The 20709-nt window shown below is 37.6% G+C and overlaps 2 protein-coding genes across 5 annotated transcripts in view; one reads left to right on the top strand and one right to left on the bottom strand.

The window, feature by feature from the left end:
- LOC141925822 (rap1 GTPase-GDP dissociation stimulator 1-like) overlaps positions 1-8460 on the top strand; it is a 34346-nt gene extending 25886 nt beyond the window's left edge. For both annotated transcript variants that reach the window (XM_074830489.1, XM_074830490.1), the window contains 5 exons: positions 240-365; positions 4656-4795; positions 5701-5827; positions 6890-7018; positions 8253-8460. In XM_074830489.1, coding sequence (XP_074686590.1) covers positions 240-365; positions 4656-4795; positions 5701-5827; positions 6890-7018; positions 8253-8404 — 674 coding nt within the window. In that variant the 3' untranslated portion in view covers positions 8405-8460. The remainder of the gene's footprint in view (positions 1-239; positions 366-4655; positions 4796-5700; positions 5828-6889; positions 7019-8252) is intronic.
- Positions 8461-11536: 3076 nt separating this feature from the next.
- TSPAN14 (tetraspanin 14) overlaps positions 11537-20709 on the bottom strand; it is a 40552-nt gene continuing 31379 nt past the window's right edge. For all 3 annotated transcript variants that reach the window (XM_074830493.1, XM_074830495.1, XM_074830494.1), the window contains exons 6-9: positions 18602-18727; positions 16902-16946; positions 16258-16377; positions 11537-14363 (exon numbers count right to left, since the gene is read on the bottom strand). In XM_074830493.1, the coding sequence (XP_074686594.1) occupies positions 14292-14363; positions 16258-16377; positions 16902-16946; positions 18602-18727 (363 nt within the window). In that variant the 3' untranslated portion in view covers positions 11537-14291. The remainder of the gene's footprint in view (positions 14364-16257; positions 16378-16901; positions 16947-18601; positions 18728-20709) is intronic.

Here is a 20709-nt window from a genome sequence, read left to right on the forward strand (position 1 = left end):
TTCCAGGCAGGCCTACGATCAAAAGTAACCAACATATTGTAACAGCAATTCCTAGGAAGTTTTTAGATCAAAAGAGAAGCCTGAACAGCCTGGTAGCCCTGACTTGATTCCTGAGCACTCTAACAAGTCAGACCTTCGGCTAAGAGCATAAAATTCAGAACAGTTAACGTCGTATCTACATTTTCAGATGCTTGTGTAGTTACTGAGCTTCACATCAACATCTTTCTCCCATTTTCTAGTTGTTAACAAGGTTCAAATGCTGGAGGAAGGTGTGGCAGAACGGATTCAAGCACTTCTAAGGTCAGAGATGCCTCCTGTACAGTTTAAACTTCTTGGAACACTACGGATGTTAGCAGATGGTCAAGGTAGGGAATTGCCAATGTCTGCTTATGTCAACTATACACCCCCTTCTCCCCTGCAAGACAGCAGGACCATAAAGCGTCCTGCTAACCTAATTGCACTCAACGTGGAGAGGTTCCAGAGATGATTGCTGGAGGCTGCAGACCTTCCATAGTGACCCAGTCAGCCTCAGAAATAGATGAGAAACAAACCAAATGAAAAAATCTGCAGAGGTCAGTAAGAAATGGCAAAGGCCTACAAGGAAGATGTTCTCCACCAGAGATATACCAGCAAGGAATGAGTATGATGGAAAAGAATCAGGCTAAGGATTTACCATGGCAAATCACAGGAAAGCAAATCAACAGAAGAACTGGAGAATATAAAAGGATCAAGGGGAGCTAGGTGGAAAGAGGCAGAAGAAATTAGTTTCTACCTGTCACACAGGCTCTTTATACATATTGCCAGATTTATCTTGCTTGTGCGACTTAAATGTTGAATTGACTTTGCACATCAAAATATGGGATTATGTACTTCATTCAGTTTTACACCGAGGTGGGTACACAAAGGCAACAACACTCACTCTGTGCATACAGTTGCATTTTGAGAAACATGCACAATGTCAGAATTACACCAATATCTACTACAATATCTTCATTTATCCTCAGACTTAGCTAGCTTCTTACCAGAGTAGAACACAAAAACAAGTGTTGAGGGGTTTGGGTTTTTTGGTTAAGTGTTCTACTTCTTTTGTATCACCACAGCAGTTGCTCTAGAACACTAATCAATCAGTACAGGCCACCCTGATGTGCAGGAATAGCAATAGGTCAAAATCAGAATCAGAAAAATTGTGACTGTTTTACAGTGGGAACTGACAGCTGATATGAAACAGTTACAATCACAAATTCATTAGTTATAAGGAAGGGTAAAGACCTCACTCTCCTACATTCTGTGTTGCACTCATTTACACCACTTTGGTATGGCAGCTACTTGCATCCTTTTCAAATTAATACGCATGATATAAAATTTAGGTCTAGCACTCAATTTGCACTGATTTCCACTCAGTAAAAAGCTGCTTCCACTTCTATTTCACCTCGCAGGAATCTATTTCTATTCATCTATTTATTCTATTCATCTATTTCACCATAGTAGGAAATGAACATTGCAAGACCTACAGAAACTTAGTCTCTTCTTCTCAGGCTTTAAAGGAAGAAACGATTACAAGGTCATTTCTCTGAAGCTGTATCTCAATTGTGACAGGGGGGACCATTTAGCTTTTAAAATTGAAACATAATAACACAGATCTAAGTTATCAAACTTTTTTTTTTTTGACTCTATGCTATTTACCAACCCTGGTACAAAGTCAGAATTTGGCACAAAACAGTAGAACTTCTGAATCTGAAACAATAAAGATATCAAAGTGTAGATTAGAAAAAAAGACACAGAAGATTATTCAATGTTTACCCATTCCTGCCTATTTGCACACATTTCTCCCACCTTTAATTACTTTCTATTCTGTCTACCCATGAGCTAACATTGCCCTTAACTAACTCAGCCTGAAACTCTTAAAAATACACATCTACTAAGAAGTCCACACTAAATCAGTTAATTGCATTATCTAGTATAAATTCGTTACTCTGGCAATCACTGGACATGCTGAGGCCTACAGACTAGAAGACATCGGTAGGTTTATTTTTAACTATAGAAAATTGCAATCAGATCTGACAGCTTCATTACACTAAAGAGATGTTAACATTAACTCCTGGTTTTTCCACTGTTTTCCTTCAGAGGAACAGAAGAATTTGCACACTTCAACAGCCAGAGGACTTTCAGCTCAACTTAAACTTCAATCATACACAAAATTTATTCAAATTTGGCATAAGTTAAAAGGTCCTCTTGTTCCTGTTAAAAGTAACTAATTGGGTTTGTTTCAAAGAGCTCTATTGCTGGTAAACATCAGGAAATCCCTGTCAAACTGGGTCAAGACCGCTCTCCTTTGAACAAACCCCTTAGACTGGTTACATTCACCACCCTCTTACCTCTTTCAGCTTTCTGTACTAAGATGGATTACCATGATCTCCTCAGACTAACATGTAACATCTGACCTAGAAAAAAAAGCCTTTCTGCTACAGCAGGTAATATGCAGGTGGTTGTGCAACAAAACATAACTCTTATCTCAAAACAAACATGTTTAACTAGGCTAGACGCTCACAGATTCCTTGGGGGATTTTGACCTGTGGATTGTTCCTTAGTGCACTAGACAAATAAAAAAAGGAAGTGTCCATCCTTCCTCATCTCCCTACCCAAAATAGTAAGAGTATAGGTTGACTTACAGTTTCTGCAAAATGTCCAGAGTAATCGTGGTTTATTGACACTGACTTTCTGGTGCACACTCTATTTGACCCTTTCCAGAGTATCTCAAAACAAATGCCACACACAGAGAAAGGGACAGGTAAACAAACAGAAACAGGGTGATGCTCCTATCAGCCGAACCTATCCCTTCTGTTCTGGATGTTAATGTTGGTTCTTCCTCAAGTCTCTGCTTCAAGCAAAATTCCAAGAGACAAACTTCACACTCCTAAAAACATGCAGACTTTTCCCCACATTTTTCCCTTTCTGAATTTGCTTCCAAAGGAGCAGGGATCTCCCTGGTTACCTTCTTTCAGGCCTAGAACTATTTTAAAATACTGGAAAAGCAGAAGAAGATGGGGAAAAGCTCACAGACCCTTTATAGCCCTTCTTAGGGAATGTACACTTCTGCTATGAACGCCTTCAGAACACACAACGCACATTTCATGCTCATCTGCTCTGGTCCTCCAGCACTGAGGGGTGGGGGGGGCAGGCATAGGACAGGACATAAGATGATCAAAATGAAATCCAAGAAAAACTTAGTTACAAATAACTACATGAGACTCGTAAATTTGAATTCAACTTTATAACCACAGTGTATTTTTGCAAACAGAATAACTCTACACCAAAAAGTAAGCATCTGTCCTGTGATTACTCTTGCATCCCAGTTGCTACATCTGGTGCTCAGTTAGAAGTTCTGTGCATTTATATCCTCAGTTCATTATCAACTGGAACACATGGAAACAGCAGTCTGGCAGTTTACAAAACAGCACTTTTGTGTTAAAAGCCAAATGGGTGAGCACTCAATCCCTACAAAAAGGCAGCTTATGTTGCACACATTACATCTGTCTTATCTTTCTCCTGGCACCTTTCACTTAGAAGAAAATTTCAGTTGAACCAAGATTTAGAATTTCAAAGTCTCAAGTACTGAACAGAATCAACTAACTGAAATTACTGAAGCAGTATTTACCAGGACGTTCTCAGGGCTGAACCCCTGCTTAACATACTTGGTCAAATAGAATATTTCAGTCCTCAGCACCCTTATATCTGCATTTTTTCTTTGCTTGGGAAATAACTTTACACCAGTTAGTCACTTTTGATCCACAGCACTTTAAAGATATGTTATTAAATTGCAATAGGACTCATGTGGAACCATGCATTATTGATGCAATATTGATAGCATGAGTAAAGTTCCTTTTGCTGCTGAACTTCTAAGAGCTTTGGGAGTAGTCCCCTTAGTGGCAACGAGCCAAACCACTGCATATGATTGGAGTTCCACTTCTTAGTAAAAGTTATCCAGTGAGGTTTTTTTCAAACATCAACCACAGATTAATACTTCTAGCAAGTCTTGAGAGAGGGTTCCTAAAACACAAGAGAATGCAAATTAAAGGGCTCCTCCAACCTCTGGGGTAAGTTCTGATGATACCAAATACACAATTCAACGCACATTCTTAAGACCTGAGACATGCAATTACAGACATGTTGCAATTCTGTACTAAGACTTGGCTTCCCACATGCTACCAACAGTAATTATCACCATTACTGAGAGCACTGAAACAGCAAGAACAGTCTCTGAAGAGCCCATGATAACATTTGTGCAGGGCTCAAAGAGCAAGTGCAAGAAACCAAACAAGAAAGAGACAGTCCTCATGATTATTTCTGTATAGCAACAGAGTATTTGCTGTCAAAGATACGAAGCTGTTCATTTTAAGCCCTGCTTCAGCAGCCTCTTAAAAAGGCTAGGGCTATAAGAACAACTTTGTTCTTTACCTCCAAGAGTTGCCCTGACACAACTGGCATTCCTCAGATAAAGATTTCCAAGATCCCTTTAAAGCCCAAAGCTTTAGTTACAGCTGTTAAAGGATTCTGAACTCAGGCCTGCAGTCCTGGCTACTTCTACATTCACATTTCTGTGACAGAAAGACTGAGAAGTGATTTCGAATGTCTCCTGATGATGCTTTTCTCTTCAGCTGATGCAGCTGAAATCTTGGGCCAAGACCCGATGGTGCTCAACAGGCTTGTGCAGTGGTGCAATGCTAACGACCACATCGGCGTTCGTGGAGAAGCAAATCGACTGCTAGCATCAATCTTGCGTCACAACAGATCCCAAGTACGGAAGTTGTTGGTCTAATAATATGTTTCTACTTTATCCTTGTCAAATATTTTTAAAAGCTTGTCAATATAGCTAGGGGTTAAGCATTAAACAGCACATATAAATTTATCATTAAAAACATGAAAGTTCACAGTAAAAACCCCTCCTGGTCTGCCTCAATGCCCATAAGGGGGAGGTGAGCAGGAAAGCAGTACTATCCATAGCCACAGATACTGCACAGAAACAAGAAACATGGCTACTTACTGTCACTTGTCAACTTTTGCCCTGGCTTGAGTACAGCTTGACAAACGGTAAGTAGGTGAAGTTTTTTTATTGCCATAAATATTAATTTCAAATTTCGAATTGAAATGGCAAATATAACCCAGATCTGTCCTGAATGTCAGTCCTCTAGGAGCTCCAAAGAACCCACTGTCTATCTAGCAATGGATGAATCTGGTGTGATCTGTCTCTGCTGACATATTAGAACAGGCTTCTGTTTCTTGTAAATCATGCTATCATACACAGGCATCCCAACCATGCTTTACTTTGAGGCAGTGATAAAAATCTGCACAGGCTTTGGTAAAGTAAAACTAATCTTTGGTAGTCTGAAGTCTTGACATGAAAAACTGGAATAAGATCAAACTAAAACTCTTGAGACAAAACATATGATTTTATATTTTGATATGCATATACATAATTTCAAGTGTTGGTATTTCAAGTAAATTAGACCAGCCCTAAACAGACATGTACGATCAGTGTCAAAAGCAGTATTATCTCTAGTCTTCAAATACCAGTTTGCATTGCAGCAGGCAAATCATTTCCATCTATTCAGAAGCTGAATAGTGCAATCTCATTTCTCTCTTCATTCTACTTTACTCATAAGTCAGATTTCCACCTGTGATATTTTACCTTTGCTTTACCAGGAAGTGGTCAAAGCCATCCGGGAGGCACAAGCAGTGAAGCACCTGGTTTCCATGACAACAAGCAAGCATGCTGCCTTGCAGAATGAGGCTCTGAATGCCTTGGCAATAGCATCTGCAATCGATTTAGGTATTTTTCTCCTTAAAGCATTTATCTGTGCAAGATCTTCAATTATTAAAAACCACTGTCATTCTACATAACATGTAAGAAAAAGGATGTTTCTTGTCTAGATTCAGCTCTCCAGCATGAAGAGGTCAGCCATCCAGAAGATCACAAAAGCAATAGGCTTCAGGAATTGCTGAAGGTTTTTTTGTTTAGGGTACAGTCAAAATGATCAGGTTGTGTGGACAGGCACAATCTGTTGAGTAGCATGGTATGATGTTAGAAGCCTACACAAAAAGACAGAAGGAAAGTAAAGGTGATAAAGACTAGAGAAAAAGATGAGAAAGTCTAAATGAAGACAAAATTAAGGACAAATTATGAGCTTGAATGGTCAATGAAGACTATAAACGGAGGAAATAATCTTCAGAAGACAGACATTTAAATACAGGAGAGAATAAAGCAGAAGCATAGACAAAAGGGCCTTACAGAAGCCATAACTTAAACAAGTGAGAAAACTGTAAAGGTTCTAACTACTTTTACTGACCTAATTTTTCAGAGACATTGAGTATAATTTTTTTTTTTTTTCAAATTTTTCCTATATGACTGATTACATTTGAAAATGGGTCTCAATTTATTACAACAAAGAATCACCACAGAAGTCTACTTACATCAGAAGATAAATTGAAGACAGATAGTTAACTTGAAATTTGTAATTTCCTACACCAACAGGCAAGACAGTAAAGAGCCCATTTTACTGCTTGGTCCACCATTAAGGCTCTCAAACTCAACTGGGCAACTAATGTGAATCAACATTTCTAGCACTGATCACTGCAACTTTTTATCTATTATAAGGTTATTTTATACAATCTATATTATACAGGTTCTGTCTTCCAGTATAAGGCCACTGAAGAAACACTGCACAGAAAATACAGAAATTCTACAGTATAGAAAACATATGCCCCAGAAATCCCTGTATATCCAGTCTGAAATGAAGCCAGTCAGGAATTTTATTTTTTAAAAAAGCAAGCATGCTCACTTTCTAGCTTCTTTTCAGTTAACAGTTCAGGTATTCATTTACTTCTTTTTCAGAAACCCTTGAAGGATCTTTTAAGGAATCACAGCTCGTCCAAAGCTTACACAAACTTCTACAAGATGATAATACAAGTCCTGAAGTAAAACATAACTCAATGGGCCTTTTGTGCACTCTTCTTAATTCAGGTAAATTCATTTTAAGTTTTCTGTGATGGAAGGATGGATATGTGATGAAAACACAAGTGTTTTCCATTACTGAAGTGTGCTGCCTGCTATGTTGCAGTCAGTGAGTAGTAAAGGATATTAAAGAGGTTCATTCTTTATTGATCACCAGAAATCCCAGTCAAGTAGCTTCTTTATGAGAAGTTGATTAAACCATCAGTTGAACAAAAAAACAAAGGCTTTATTCCAGTGAGTCAGTGGCATAATCAAGTGCTGAAATAGCAAAATTAGAGCCTGGGAATAAAGGCATCTTTGTCCAAATTCACTATGCACAAATGTCGAGCAGGCTCAAGTCTGGTATGTACCACAGCATTTTTGTGTTGAAAGAAAGAAAGTCTGTATCATCTTCTACAGGCAGGCATCCATTTGTTCTTCTGCCTATGCTGTAAGCAAACCAGAAGTTGAGATAAAACAGCAATTTTAGAAATGCTGCCTTTGCACAGCAACTTTTAGTAAAACATACGAAGGATGTTATTTCAGCTTCTCTCATTCCATGGTTACGGAAGACTTAAACTGCTTTGAGCAAGATCAGACTCATTCTGGATGTGTGACACTAACTGAAAACAACCACCACCTTGAAAACAGGAGTCCAAAGATCTCATGCCAGTTTCTCACATTTTTATATATAAATCATGTAAATTGAAAGCAATGATTGTGCTCAGGCAAGGATCCGCCACAAGGAGAGCTGCCTTTCAAGTCCTGAAGCCACCCTACATTGGCAGACAAGATGGATTTTGCAGAATATTCTATTTTTAACCTGTAGCCACACAGATATTAGAACAGGAATAAGCATTTGCATCCTTCAGTGCTACTACAGAGTACTGACAAAACAGGTGTGATCTGCAGGACTTTTTCCCAGAGGTGTATACATTTAGCACTTTATAGAGTAACTGTAACACTAAGAGTTGAGTCTTACTAATATGAAAAAGTAACAAAAGGCAAAAAGTTCTGGAATTTGTCCTGTATTATATTTTTGACAAAGTGCTTTTCTTCTGTTCAATCAGTTCTTAGAAGTCAAACTGGAGAAGAAAACCTTAAACTGCTCGATACTTTCAATGGCTGAAAAGTTATTGAGAAATTTATTTAAATTAAAACAGCTCATTTTAAACAGCTAGTACTCCAAACTTTGATCTTACAACAACTGTTGGCAGCCACTATGGCATGGCATGGCACTAAAAGCATTTCTTCTCCCATTCAGGTGATCTGAGACAAGAAATAGAAGCGGACAAGATTAAAGAAACACTTGAACAACTCTGCAGTCACAGCAATGCAAATGTGGTCAAGGAAGCTGTAACAACATTACAGGTTTTGAGAGGAGAGACATCCATTAGCCTCCCTTCTTCCCCATAGCAACCCTGCACTGTTGCTGAGGCAAATGCAATAAAAGGCCAGCTTTGCCAACCCTACCTTGCATTTGTCATGCTGCTGCATAACCAACACTACAAAAGCCCAGGTACAGCTTCTGCTTTTAAAGCTGTACATACAAATAAAATATTCATTTACTCATCTATTTGACCTACAAATACCTGCATTACTGCTGCTTTTCACTGAGCTACCACTAAACAGTAGAAACTAGAACCATCAGGCAGTTGCCACTTCTGTAATACATTTTAAGCTGCTTGGTTTTGTCAAATCAGGATATCACTTGTAACTTTCTTGTATCAGTGGGACTTTAAAATCTTTACAAAAAATCTCAAGCTTACCTCATGCAACCTGAAACAATGAGGTTTTAGATTTAGATGAGAGCCATACCTTAAACAATGCAAAGGGCTAACTGGCAGCAGATCAATCTCTGCACATTGTGCATCAACCTGTGAGCCCAGCTGTTAACTGAACGAGTTAAAACCACCACAAAACTGTACCTTTAAACCAACTCCCCCTTCAATTTCCAATTTTAAAGCTCATCTGAGTTTTTACCTGCTAGTGTCACAGCTATATGCCTCAGTATCTCAAGTCATGGTCTTGTCCTAGTTTTAGAGTTGCAGCTATTATAACCTGGAATGAGACTCAATAGAAGCAAAGTTTACAAGAAACTGCAGTCAATGTCCATACAGTGCCTGGACAAGGTACAAATTAAAGCTAGTTAGAAGTTACAAGTGGGCGTGTGTGAAGATTTGGAGACTGCTGGCATTTCGTTATCTCCAGTAAGAGAACCTGGCTTTAACTTTAGATAATAGAAAACTCTAGTAAAACAAATGTCTCTGAATATTTCTACCGAAACCTTTCGTATATAAAAATGGTCACTTCATAAAAAAGGTAACAGGATCTAATGCACAACTTGTTCTTCTGGGAATGTTTTGAAGCAGTTGCAAGTATGTTGCAGAGTTGCATTGCCAAGACCCAACAAATCAAGTTCAAAACCCTGTAGCAGTAGATGCTGAATAGCTAGGGAACAATGACTTCTTTTAGCCATCAGTAAAAGCTATTAAGAAATAGAAAAGTACTGATCTTTGAAAAAATTGTTATAAAGCAGGGAATATTCCAAAGTAAACAAGGCCTCCTGTTCTCAAACAATTTGAATATAACTGGCTTATGTCTACGAACAAACATTACAACTTTGTTCCTGCAAAAGCCTCCCATTTGCAAAACTCTATTTAGTCACCTACCTTTGCCACCAAGTAGCACTTTCAGGAGTGCTCTTGAGAAAGGGAATTTCATAAACCACCCTAAACAAGACACTTGGTGAGTAACATGCAAGCAGGTTTTGACAACATAGTAGGACAAAAAAACCAAGAGGTGAACCACGTGCAGTTTTCTCTAGCTTAAAGCACACAGTGATAGGGGCATCCTACACATTTCTAATGTCAAACTGAGAAACAGCTTCAGGCAATCTCAACTTCAGAATAAGATCTGGGGTTGTGCCCAAACCAGACATTAGTATAAGATCTATAAGGATCTATTACAAGTTTTTTAGATATATATATATATATATACACACACACACACCCCAAATAGCTCCATTCAAGTTAAGTCATTCTTATCAGAAGTGATTCAGCTTTAATATTCTAGAGTGTCTAATTGCAAATATTACATTCTAATATGGCCGTTATCTATTAAATGTTTCTCTGACCTTATTAAAAGTAGAAGCAGGTTTTAATGCATTAAAGAAACATTAAAATGGTCAAAGAAGCAGACAAACTTATTTCCGCAAGCCTCATCTTCAAACCTGGAAGTTACTTCCCTTCTGCACTCTTAAGAGTAGTTTCAGGAACACTGCTCAGACATGACAAACCATAGACTGTGCAAACCATAAAAGTGGTACTGTGGATAACGGCAGTCAAAGTACAAACAGCAGTTTTAACTTTTTTTGGTGTCCACAGATTTAATAATTTCTCTACACCATTCTGCAGCTCTTCACTTGTTCATGGCTTTCTATTAACAATGGAGAGAAAAGCATCAGTGTTATCTATTATTGAGCAGCCCAGACTGAAAAAAAAAATCAAGGATTAGTTTCAGCAAAATATATATATGAACACCAGGCGACCTTTACCATTTCTGTAGTTAATCAACAAATTAGAGTCTCAGCAGCCAGTCTAAACTTTGGAAAGGGAAATACTAGTGACTGGAAGCAACAAACCTTAGAAACCAAACTCCAGGAGTACAAAACATTACATTTTATTTAATCAAATTTAAGGCTTGAGAAAAAAAATATACTTAAAGTCACTCAGAAAAGCCATCTCAGAAGAAGAGACAGAACCTCCCCTTCCACTGGCTAAACAACATTCAAGCTGCATGATAAACCATAGGTGGTAGGGGGAAGGAAGAGGAAAGTATGAAACGGGGAGACAAAAAAACAAAGCAATTCTACATATAAGCCAATTGTCACATCAGCCTCAATGGATTAGAGGTACAAGTCTATCCACATGGCACTGTATGAACATCACCAAAACTAAAGACCTCTTGGGAACAAATATTCAGGTTTTACGGAGGCAACTGAAGCTCCTTTGGTCACTGCACTTCTTTCAGCGCTTATATTCATTCTCCTCTTCACATACAGGGAAACTGTGTCCAAATGTAGGTATATTAATAGAAATAAAAGGGCAGTCACACTGTCAAACATACTGACAAATAAATACATTGCTTCACAGAAATAAATTGTGCTCATTTCCAAGAAATAAAAGTGATCACACTGAAAAGTTTCCTTCTCTCAGTCTAGTTATTCAAGTCTGATCTCATATTTGTCATCTTCATTAAAAACCTTGTTTCCATTGTAGTGTTTGTGGAGTTGTTCCAAATGCAACCACTGAAATCTCAACATCAATTTACCAAACCTCTCTTCATTGAGAGATCATTGAATTGCTCCTCCTTTGAGGGCTCACACCCAACTGCTTTTGCTGACAAGACTTTTTTAAACCGTAATCTAAACCTTTAGCCATGAAGTCACTGCAGGTCCACAGAGAAGGTGCTAAATATAACTAAGTAGAAAGTGATAAGAAAGTATTCCCAGTCTTGGAGTAAACCAGCCAAGAGCCCCAGGGTTTTAAAAGTGATACTGAATAAGCACAGAGAAGTTTATCCACAGTGAAAACAAATCACTCCATGAATTTAAAGATCCTCAAATAGGTTGGTTGAACTTGCTCTCTCGAGTTCAGTTCCAAATAACTGAAGTATTGATACAAAGCTGGTGTTAATATGGCCAAAGCCAGTAAGAACAAACTGTGGAAAGACAACACTTCAATTAAATTCTGTTTTGCATATGAACAGTACTTCAAAAAGAAACCAAGTACTCATTTGTCTTCAGGCAACTTGGCAAGATCTGCAGACATCGGAATCCTGCTCTGTGATACTGGCTCAATAGCTCTTGTCAGCAGCTAATTTCAGTGCATGAACTCCACAGATAAATCTTTGACACCATGATGATTTTCACCAATTGCTGAAATTACTTCCCAGCATTAGGAGCATTCTGTGGCAATGGGAAACATACTCCCTAGATGCAATTTTCACTGCAATGTTTTACAAATAAGAAGTTACAAGTAGAAAGCATCCTTCTCCAATTTTACATACATCAGATTATTACACATAACCTTAACAGAGTGAGTGAGTTCATGAGGTGGTGTAAAGTTTCAAGCACCAGAGTTTATAACAAAGGTTGCTGAACACTGCTTTGCTGCTTGCGAAGTAGCAGCAACAGCATCAAACTTCTGGCTGCTTCTAATGAACTAGATTCAACAAGTAATAGAGACCTCAGATTCAAGGCTCTACAGAAGAAATGCCTCTTCTCTCCCCTCAATGATCTACTGCTATTGTTTCCTTGTTGTATATCAAAGCTAAAAAAAATACACAGTGCACTTCTAAAAAATTTTACTTTCAGGTTTTCAGATGAGTAATAACACACTGTTCTCTGCTACTGTAAGGAAATCAGCCGTCCTTAGACAAGCTTCCTTTTCCTGTTGTCTCAATCACTGGCCAAAAAAAAAAAACCAACTATGAAAGCTGAACTGAAGTACACACAAGAAGTACAGCATTGTCTGTGAAGAGCTTCACATATTAAAAGCTAGAAGGATGTCTGGACAATCAATACAAAGATTCTTACTGTTGATCAGCTTTTGCCAGTGAAATGTTCATTAATACACACGGAATAGAAAAAAGATATTAGAGATATTTAAAAGTCTGGCATCCTAGGAAAGCCACATACTTTGGAAACACAAGTATTAAATCCTTCAGGCAGGCTACTTGTAGTAAAATATCATTATAAAAATATATACTTTACTAAAATTTACACTATGTTAGGCACTGTAAATAAACCTGCTCTCCCTGCAAAAAAAAAAAAAAAATGGTGTCACTGGAAGCAGTAAACAGTGTTAGTTATATGGCCCACAGTAAAACTGACAGCTAAAGCTACCTCCAAGAACTTTTCAGCCACATACTTCTATCTTAAAGCTAAAAATACTACGCCAAAGTCTTTTACAGAAGACTGGAACTCTTACTGAACTATAGATCCATCTACTGAACCCCCATGAAGGGAGAACAGAAAGAAGAGAGTTTAGTTTTCTGATAAAAATTTTAAAAAATGACTTCAGCAAGAATAGTTTGGTTTGATGTAGAAAATTACTGTGAAGAAATTCTAGTTCACCATATTGTGACTGGCATTTGAACTGTGTATCAGAATACAAGAACTCAGGAGTCAATAGCTTTACAGAAGATTTAAAAATTCAACAACACTAATCTTTCACTAAATGCATATTTCCTCATTAAAAATAGATTTCAGTAGGGATCAATGTTGAATTTAAATGTTTTTGATCAGTCCTGATATTAGCAGTTAGGACTTGTGAAGATCAATATAGCAGTTGTGAGAGAAACTAGAGGAAAGGCAAGCACCATGAACAGCTTGCATAGCATGCTTGCTACCTAGTGAAACAAGCTGCATTGTGAAATTTCTGCAGACAGCACTTTTTAAAGATATTACTGATCAATAAAAGGCTAAGCATTTTAAAGAGTTTCTCCCTCTATAAATAAAGGATATTTAAATTTTTCTTCAGACAGGAGACAGCATCAGGGGTTCATACCCCCCTTGCCTGAAATGGAGATTTCTAATATATAATGCTACAGATAGTCAGGATTTTCTCCTGAGAAAAGGCTCGCATTTTCAAAACAGCATGTGTTACACAAGCTCTGATGCTGAGCAGACTCCTGCTCCCGAGACATCTACGTTATTCCCAAACAGAAATATCCCTACTTCTGCACAACTGAAAGTCAATTAAAGAACTAAATAGTTTGTGACTTTTTTATCCAATTCCCAATACCATGATGATTAAGGTTGCAAGGTATCTTGCAAAAAAAAAAAAAAAAAAAAAAATCACTGCATGAGTTTACTGTAGCAATTAAACAATTTCAAGATTCTGAAGAAATCAGCATGCCTTCTGAAAAGATTACATTGAAATAGATGACAGATGGGAGTGAAAACAGAACAATCTTTGTGGTAATCCTTCAAGGAAAGAGTTTACAGCAGTTTCATGTCTCCTTGCTAGAATCTTCAAAATCCGTTCCGCCATGTCTTGTGAAATACCATTTCTTCTTCAGACATCAATGCTGGTACACTGAGTTGTCTCGTTAGAAAAAAGGTACAGGTGTGTGTTCAGAGATTTTTGTACCAGCTTCTAACAAAAAGCATGAGCAGGGTAAAATCCACATAAGGTTTTTAATAACAGTATTTCACCGTCTGTGCATTTCTTCCACCTTGGTGTCCGACCAATAACTGTAAAATGTAGTTTTTTGCAAAACATGTCTGCTTTTATATTCAGAAGGCATTACCTGCCTTTACAGCTTCAATATCAGAAATCAATGTCCTGGCTAGGAAAATCCCAAAAATCTAAAAAGAAAAAACAAACCATTTGTGAGATGAAACACTTGTAATGTACCGCTCTGCAAGATGTTTCTAAAAATTAGAGCCTAATACCATTAGTCATTATTGGGGAATGGGAACCCACTTCTTATGTGTTCCTATTACACTGTACTGATGCCAGTGCAACTACTCTGGTGAATAAAGATACCCATTCAGAGTTTTTGCAGGTTCAGATACTTCATAGCCAGGATCATCTGTCAAAGCATGGCTATTACTAAAAAGTAATAAAGGCAGCAAAATCTTGCAGGAAATAAAACTCATGAGAAAAAGATTCTTTTATGTAACACTTCAGGAGAATTCAAAACAATAAGCTTCTAGATGCCTTGGAGCTGGAAGAAATCCACTTAGCCAAGTTTGAGTCTCATAACACTCACACTTACCTATGGCTGAAGTTACAAATCAGACAATTTAATTCATTCCACAATTTTGGATAATCCAATCAATTTTCTGATAAATTTTTTTAAATACAGAATGTACAATTACCTCTATTAAAATGAAATTCTCACCACAAGCAGTAGTGAGAAAAGTCCCAGATTACTCCAATACATTTAAATTTGGAATTTTAACATTTACTCAAGTTCTTGGGGAAATCTTCATTTACAAATTGAAGATAAATTCATAACTCAGCATATTTCAAAAAACATTCTTAGAGAAATAACAAAAGACTGAAGTTTTAGAAAAACCAAAAGATTTGTTTTAGAAGTGGTCAGGTTATGTCTCACTCAGTCCCACGTGCAATAGTTTAATGCACAAGAAAGACCCAGTTGGAAAATACAAGTGACTGAAAGTGGTTTCACAGAGACTCAGGACATGAGTAAGAACAACAACATCAAATTATTGTCAGTCACGCTGGCAAAAGCTGGCAAAAGACTAGAGTTCGTATCTTGAACATCTTCCTAACAGAAGGTGTTCTCAGGACAGCACCTCAGGGCCATGAACGCACTATCATTGGATGGTGAGAACATGTCAAACACCAGGCACCAGGGGGCAGTATCGCCATGGCTGGGAGAAGGGACTTGGCAGCACTCTGGGCTCAGCTGTTCAGTTAAACAGAAAATACATTCTGTAGTAGAGTTACAAGTTTGTTATTTCCCACTGAAATGAAGCAGTACCATAGCAAAGAAATTAGGTAAGTGTAAACAACTGCCACAATGAAAGGAAAATCCACCTTGAAAGAAGTAATCTGATACATTTTATCGAGAATTTTGGTTCTTTTTCTTTGACATACCAAGCACCGATAGGGTATTGGAGAAAGTCACAGCAACTCCTTCATCAGTTTCTGCTAATATCACCTTTGCAACCTGTTCACCAATCTCCCTCTCTTCCATTCTCAACTTTTTTTGAGTAGTATGCTACACGTCACTTACAATCAGCTGAGTGGTAATCTTCACATGAAGGACAGAGCTCTATTTTAGTCATTTCACATTTGTGATAGAAGGCTGTAGTTCAGATCTACTGAAATAGATGATCAGAAGATCTCCCTCCCTCACAGCATATTGAAATTTAAGAAATATTATTGTATCACCTTATTTTCTATAATAATCGTATATTAGCATATTGTTATAGTAATATATAACAACATACATCACAATCATCATACACTGTATGTATGATAATTCTATTTTTATGATGACTTTAATTTGCTTTCAGGAACATAATTTCAACAGAACTAAATTAGTTGATATCAGATACTTTCACTCTAAGTCCCCATCCCTACTTTTTTTTTTTTGCCGTATTATTCTCATACCTAAAAAACCCAGTGTCAAAGTATTTACCTCTCTCCATAACTACTTCGCCTTCAGCAGGTCTGCATCTGCAAACTTGACACTGTTTTCAAAGTAGCATAACAAGAACAACTAACCTGGAGCAGTGAGATAGCTATGAAGACACCTGCAACAATGTAGATATTTCGTGGTAACCAAGCTTCAAGAGCAAGAATACATCCTTTGACAAAAATCTGATCATCCCATTGATTCTTGCTCTGAATGGGGGAAGGAGAAATAAGAATATTACTTTTCTGCTCAAGTTCATTGTAAGATCAGTCAATCACATGATATAGCTAAACTAATGATTTGTCAGTTATGCAGTAATGCTTTTAACCAGTCTCCAGAAATACATATATACCCAGATTAAATCAGGCAATGTCAGACACTGATGTTAGTATCTTCCTGCAAATCCCATTATTAGAATACTTTAGAATTAGCAGGTAATAGAATTCAGTTAGACCATTACAATAATTAAAACGCACATTTGAAATGCAAGTTCTACCCCTTTTTGAAACACATCCTTCCCTTTACCTGTTCCATCACCTGTTTTCTTCACCCTCCCACAGTACAAGTTTACTTTAAACAAATGAAAAATCTCTACCATGATCTACTTATAGTATGATGTAGCACAGTTGGTTAGTTCCCAGACTTTTAAGCTGACATATCAGCCATTCCACCGTTTTTAGTTTCACCTTTGCAAGCACAGAACATGACAGACAGCAAGATCCCAGAATCTTACCTTCTTTCTGACATCATAGCCACACTGCGTATTCACAACTTTTTGCTGCAAAGCAAAAAAGATGTAAAATAAGTCAACTGAGTTTTTCTCACCTCTGTTCACAAAAGTTTTTGTCTTTTAGGTTCACAGACAAATCAGGACTGCTAGAACCAACCATTTTCAGTAGCATTTTTAGTAAAATTGAGCAAAACAGTCATTACTTCCTTATGTTCTGCTAAAGCAGAGGTGTATACTAGCAGGAAAACATCCTCCACCAGAAATTCCAACTTCTTCTATTGCTTGGCTTTCAACTAACAAGGACTTTTTAACAGGAGGTGTAGCAACTGTACTGCCAGCATATAGATAAAACATCTGCATTTCTAAGAGCAGTGTCATGTTGGCTACTTCACGTAACACCTAAACATTAAGGTAACAGTAAAGGTACCAGGCCTATTTATTTACACTTGCAGTGTAGAAATATGCCTTACAATTCCATCATTTCAGTTAAAACAAGTAATAGCTACAAGCTACCTGAGCCCCTACAGCTGATAGTTCAAAGTCTCACACATAACCCAGATTCAAGATACACCTAGTCTTGAAGATTAAACATTCCAGTTGCAGATCCCAAGTAGGAAGACCATAAACATCTTCCAGATCATAACCCCACACAACCCAGTGACAGTATTTATCTCCAAAGATGCAAAGACATTCCTTTTAAGACTTTTTCTCTGTATGAGACTTATTAAAACATATGTATTACACAATTATAACATCATTTACGCAATGCATAATGAGTTATATTGAAATATTAATATCATATTAATTGAAATCTCATATTAAAAGGATTTAAACATACCTATGTCTCCTTAAATACAACACCAGCAATAGAAAAAGTTGCAGTGGAATAGTACTGCTCCAAATTCAAGTAGAAAATAATTACTGGGTAATCTGAACATGGAATATTGCCCTGACAAAGTCCTCCTTTGGCTGATTTCCAAGACAATTAAAAGCATTAGTATAACCTACCAAAGGCTACCTTTTCCACACAAGGATTGCTGGACTGGCTTTGAGCTGCAACTACTCCCACTAATACTGTAAAGCATTGTATGTTACTTCCTACCTCTACCTTTTGGCTTCCACTGAATGAAGTAGAAGTCCACTGAATGTAGTCAGATTCCTAAAGTTTAGTAAACAGATCTAACCAATAAGCACCTAAATCTTCCCAAATAGAGAGAATTGACTGAAATGATTTAAACTGAGTTTGTGCACATGCACTTTACTAGTTGCTGATAAACAATCAGCAAACGGAGTTAACTCTTACTTGTGGGGCAGAGGAGTGGTAACATTACCTGGGGCAAAGACACTGCCTAAACAGTGCTCTCAGATCCTTACAAGCTAGATAACAGACAAGGAATTCAAGGAAACAACATATTGGGAATTAAAAAAAAAATAAAAATCAAGTCACCAATACTTGCAGACTCAAGCCATACAAAAATTGCTTGAATTCCTGGTGACAATACATTTTCAGCCTTTATAACAGGTTGCCAACTTGGACTCTAAAAAAGGATGGAACAGAAACATGAAGAGTTTGTCTGTGCAGGAGCAATTATTGATCATTTAGAAGACCTTTTAAGCCTAGTCATCACACCTTATTCAGGAAGTACTTCCTCTTGTAACTCTCCAACAACAACAGAGCAATAAAAAGCCAGGAAACAACTTACAGCAGGATCAGGTATACAACAGGAAAAGGGAACACCACACTTCTCCCGACTTTTGCTTTCACTGCTGCAGTTAAAGTATATGTTAAAGTCCCAGTCATCTGGACCTTGGGCACCACAGCAATGGTTCTGAAACAGATAAACAAACATTTAGCATTTGGGGGCATTTTAGAGACAATTTATCCACTGAATGAACTCTCTGGAATGATATTTGCTCATCATCTTCACTTTCTCTAAGGCTGTGCAGAATCAATGGCAACTTCAGAGTAAAAAATGAGTAATCAATGCTGTGGCTCTATGAAATGAAAGCAATACATTTGGCATACTGCTCCTGGAAACAGGTGTCAGCATGACAAGCAGAATCATAAAAATTATCACTTTAGATGTAATTGCTAGATGCAATCAGCATACATCCATAAGCAGCGCAACAAAATAGTTTATACAAATGCTTTGTACCCCATTATTTCCAAGACAGCCAAAACCAGAAAAACTATGAAAAGTGTTTCTTTACATTTCTGACTCCATCCTTAAATCTTCATGAACCAGTAAGTTTTCTTCTCCTTGTTTACTGTGAGAAGTGGATCCAAATATTTGTGAATATACTTCCTCTCTTTTAAATGAGAAGTTTTTTATATCCAAATGAATTAACTGGTAAAGTCTCACTAGCTCAAAGGTCAGTCAACCCTAGAAGTATTTCACGTAAGTTTCCTGACCTAAACAGTGTAATGCAATTACCATAATTGCAGGTTGGGGAAATCCAAACATTTCAAGGAATGTTCAATTCCTGGAACTAATGAAAGCTAGTTTCTTTTTAAGTTATGTTTTGCTGTTTACTGGCCTTGACATTTAAGGGTGAAAATCTTTCTCTATAATTTGAGTACTTGAAATGTTACACCATCACACAACTTCTCCTGGTACCTCATGAAGTTCTATCCTCCTGGGATTAACTCTAGGATCTCTCCTCTGCCCACTGCCTGTGTTCACAAAACTTACATTAACCATCTGCAAGACCATCAAAACTTGGAAGTCAGTAAATGGATTCAGAAGTTAAAAGTTGTGACAGACATTGATGTGAACTGAGAGCAGAATTGTTTACATAGTTTCACAGGACTAGAACTGAATAGAACAGTCAGAACAGACCAATTGTTAACTCACTAGCACATTTACTGTGAAGAAAGCAAAAGGGGTTCATTTTTGTCTTTTTAATTCCACTTCACACATCTATGCCTTTCTAAAAAGCCATACAACCACTAAACATGCTAATCTACCTTAGCAAGGTACAGACTACGAGAGGTCACTCACCAGCCTGGAAGTAGTATAATTAGCCAGAGCAAGGAGCTGCCTACAAAAAGCTCTCTGGGTCCCAAGGCACACACTGAGAACAGAGCAAGTCAGCCTAAGGAGCACAGCTCCTTAGAAGATGGGCTTCAGTGTGGCATTTGAACACACTGCTGCATCTTGTTCAACCCTTACAGAACTACATTTGCTAATCTGCACTGCATACTTCCCCTCCTTCCTTGGTACTTTCAGGTATGGATCAACAACAGGCGAATTAAGAGATTGTTTTTCCCTTTTTCAGGTTTATGAGCTTGTTAATCTGGCTACTGAACTCCTTTTAGTAAACTCAGCCTTTTATTTTCATTTAAAAGTGTTTCACTGGAGTTCAACTGTAAATCATCTTAGCATATTAGCCTGGATGACTGCACTGAAACTAGGTGAACAGAAAGAGCAACAACAGTGGACGACACTGAGACAATTACAGGTGTTAGTCAAGGCCAGGAAGAGCCCTACCTTATAAACAGGCACCCTTAGCCCCGAAAGCTAAAGCAAAACAGCACTGAAATCTATCCAGGCAGTTTAGTCAGAGGATGCTTCCATATCAATGCACACAGTAATGAATGAACAGGATAAGTAAGCTGCTGGTAACATACAGCTCACCAAACTAGTATCCCCTCTAAAACATACTTTGCTATCGAACCGAGCTGTGAGCGCAGATATCTAAACATGATCTTCTAGAAGATGGAAGACAGACAAAACCAACCTTCTTTCATAAGGGGAAAAAAAAAATATATAAAGGAGACAACCATTTTACCTGTTTGTGAAGCACTCAC

Source organism: Strix aluco, chromosome 7, assembly GCF_031877795.1.
Source record: "Strix aluco isolate bStrAlu1 chromosome 7, bStrAlu1.hap1, whole genome shotgun sequence".
NCBI lineage: Eukaryota > Metazoa > Chordata > Aves > Strigiformes > Strigidae > Strix > Strix aluco.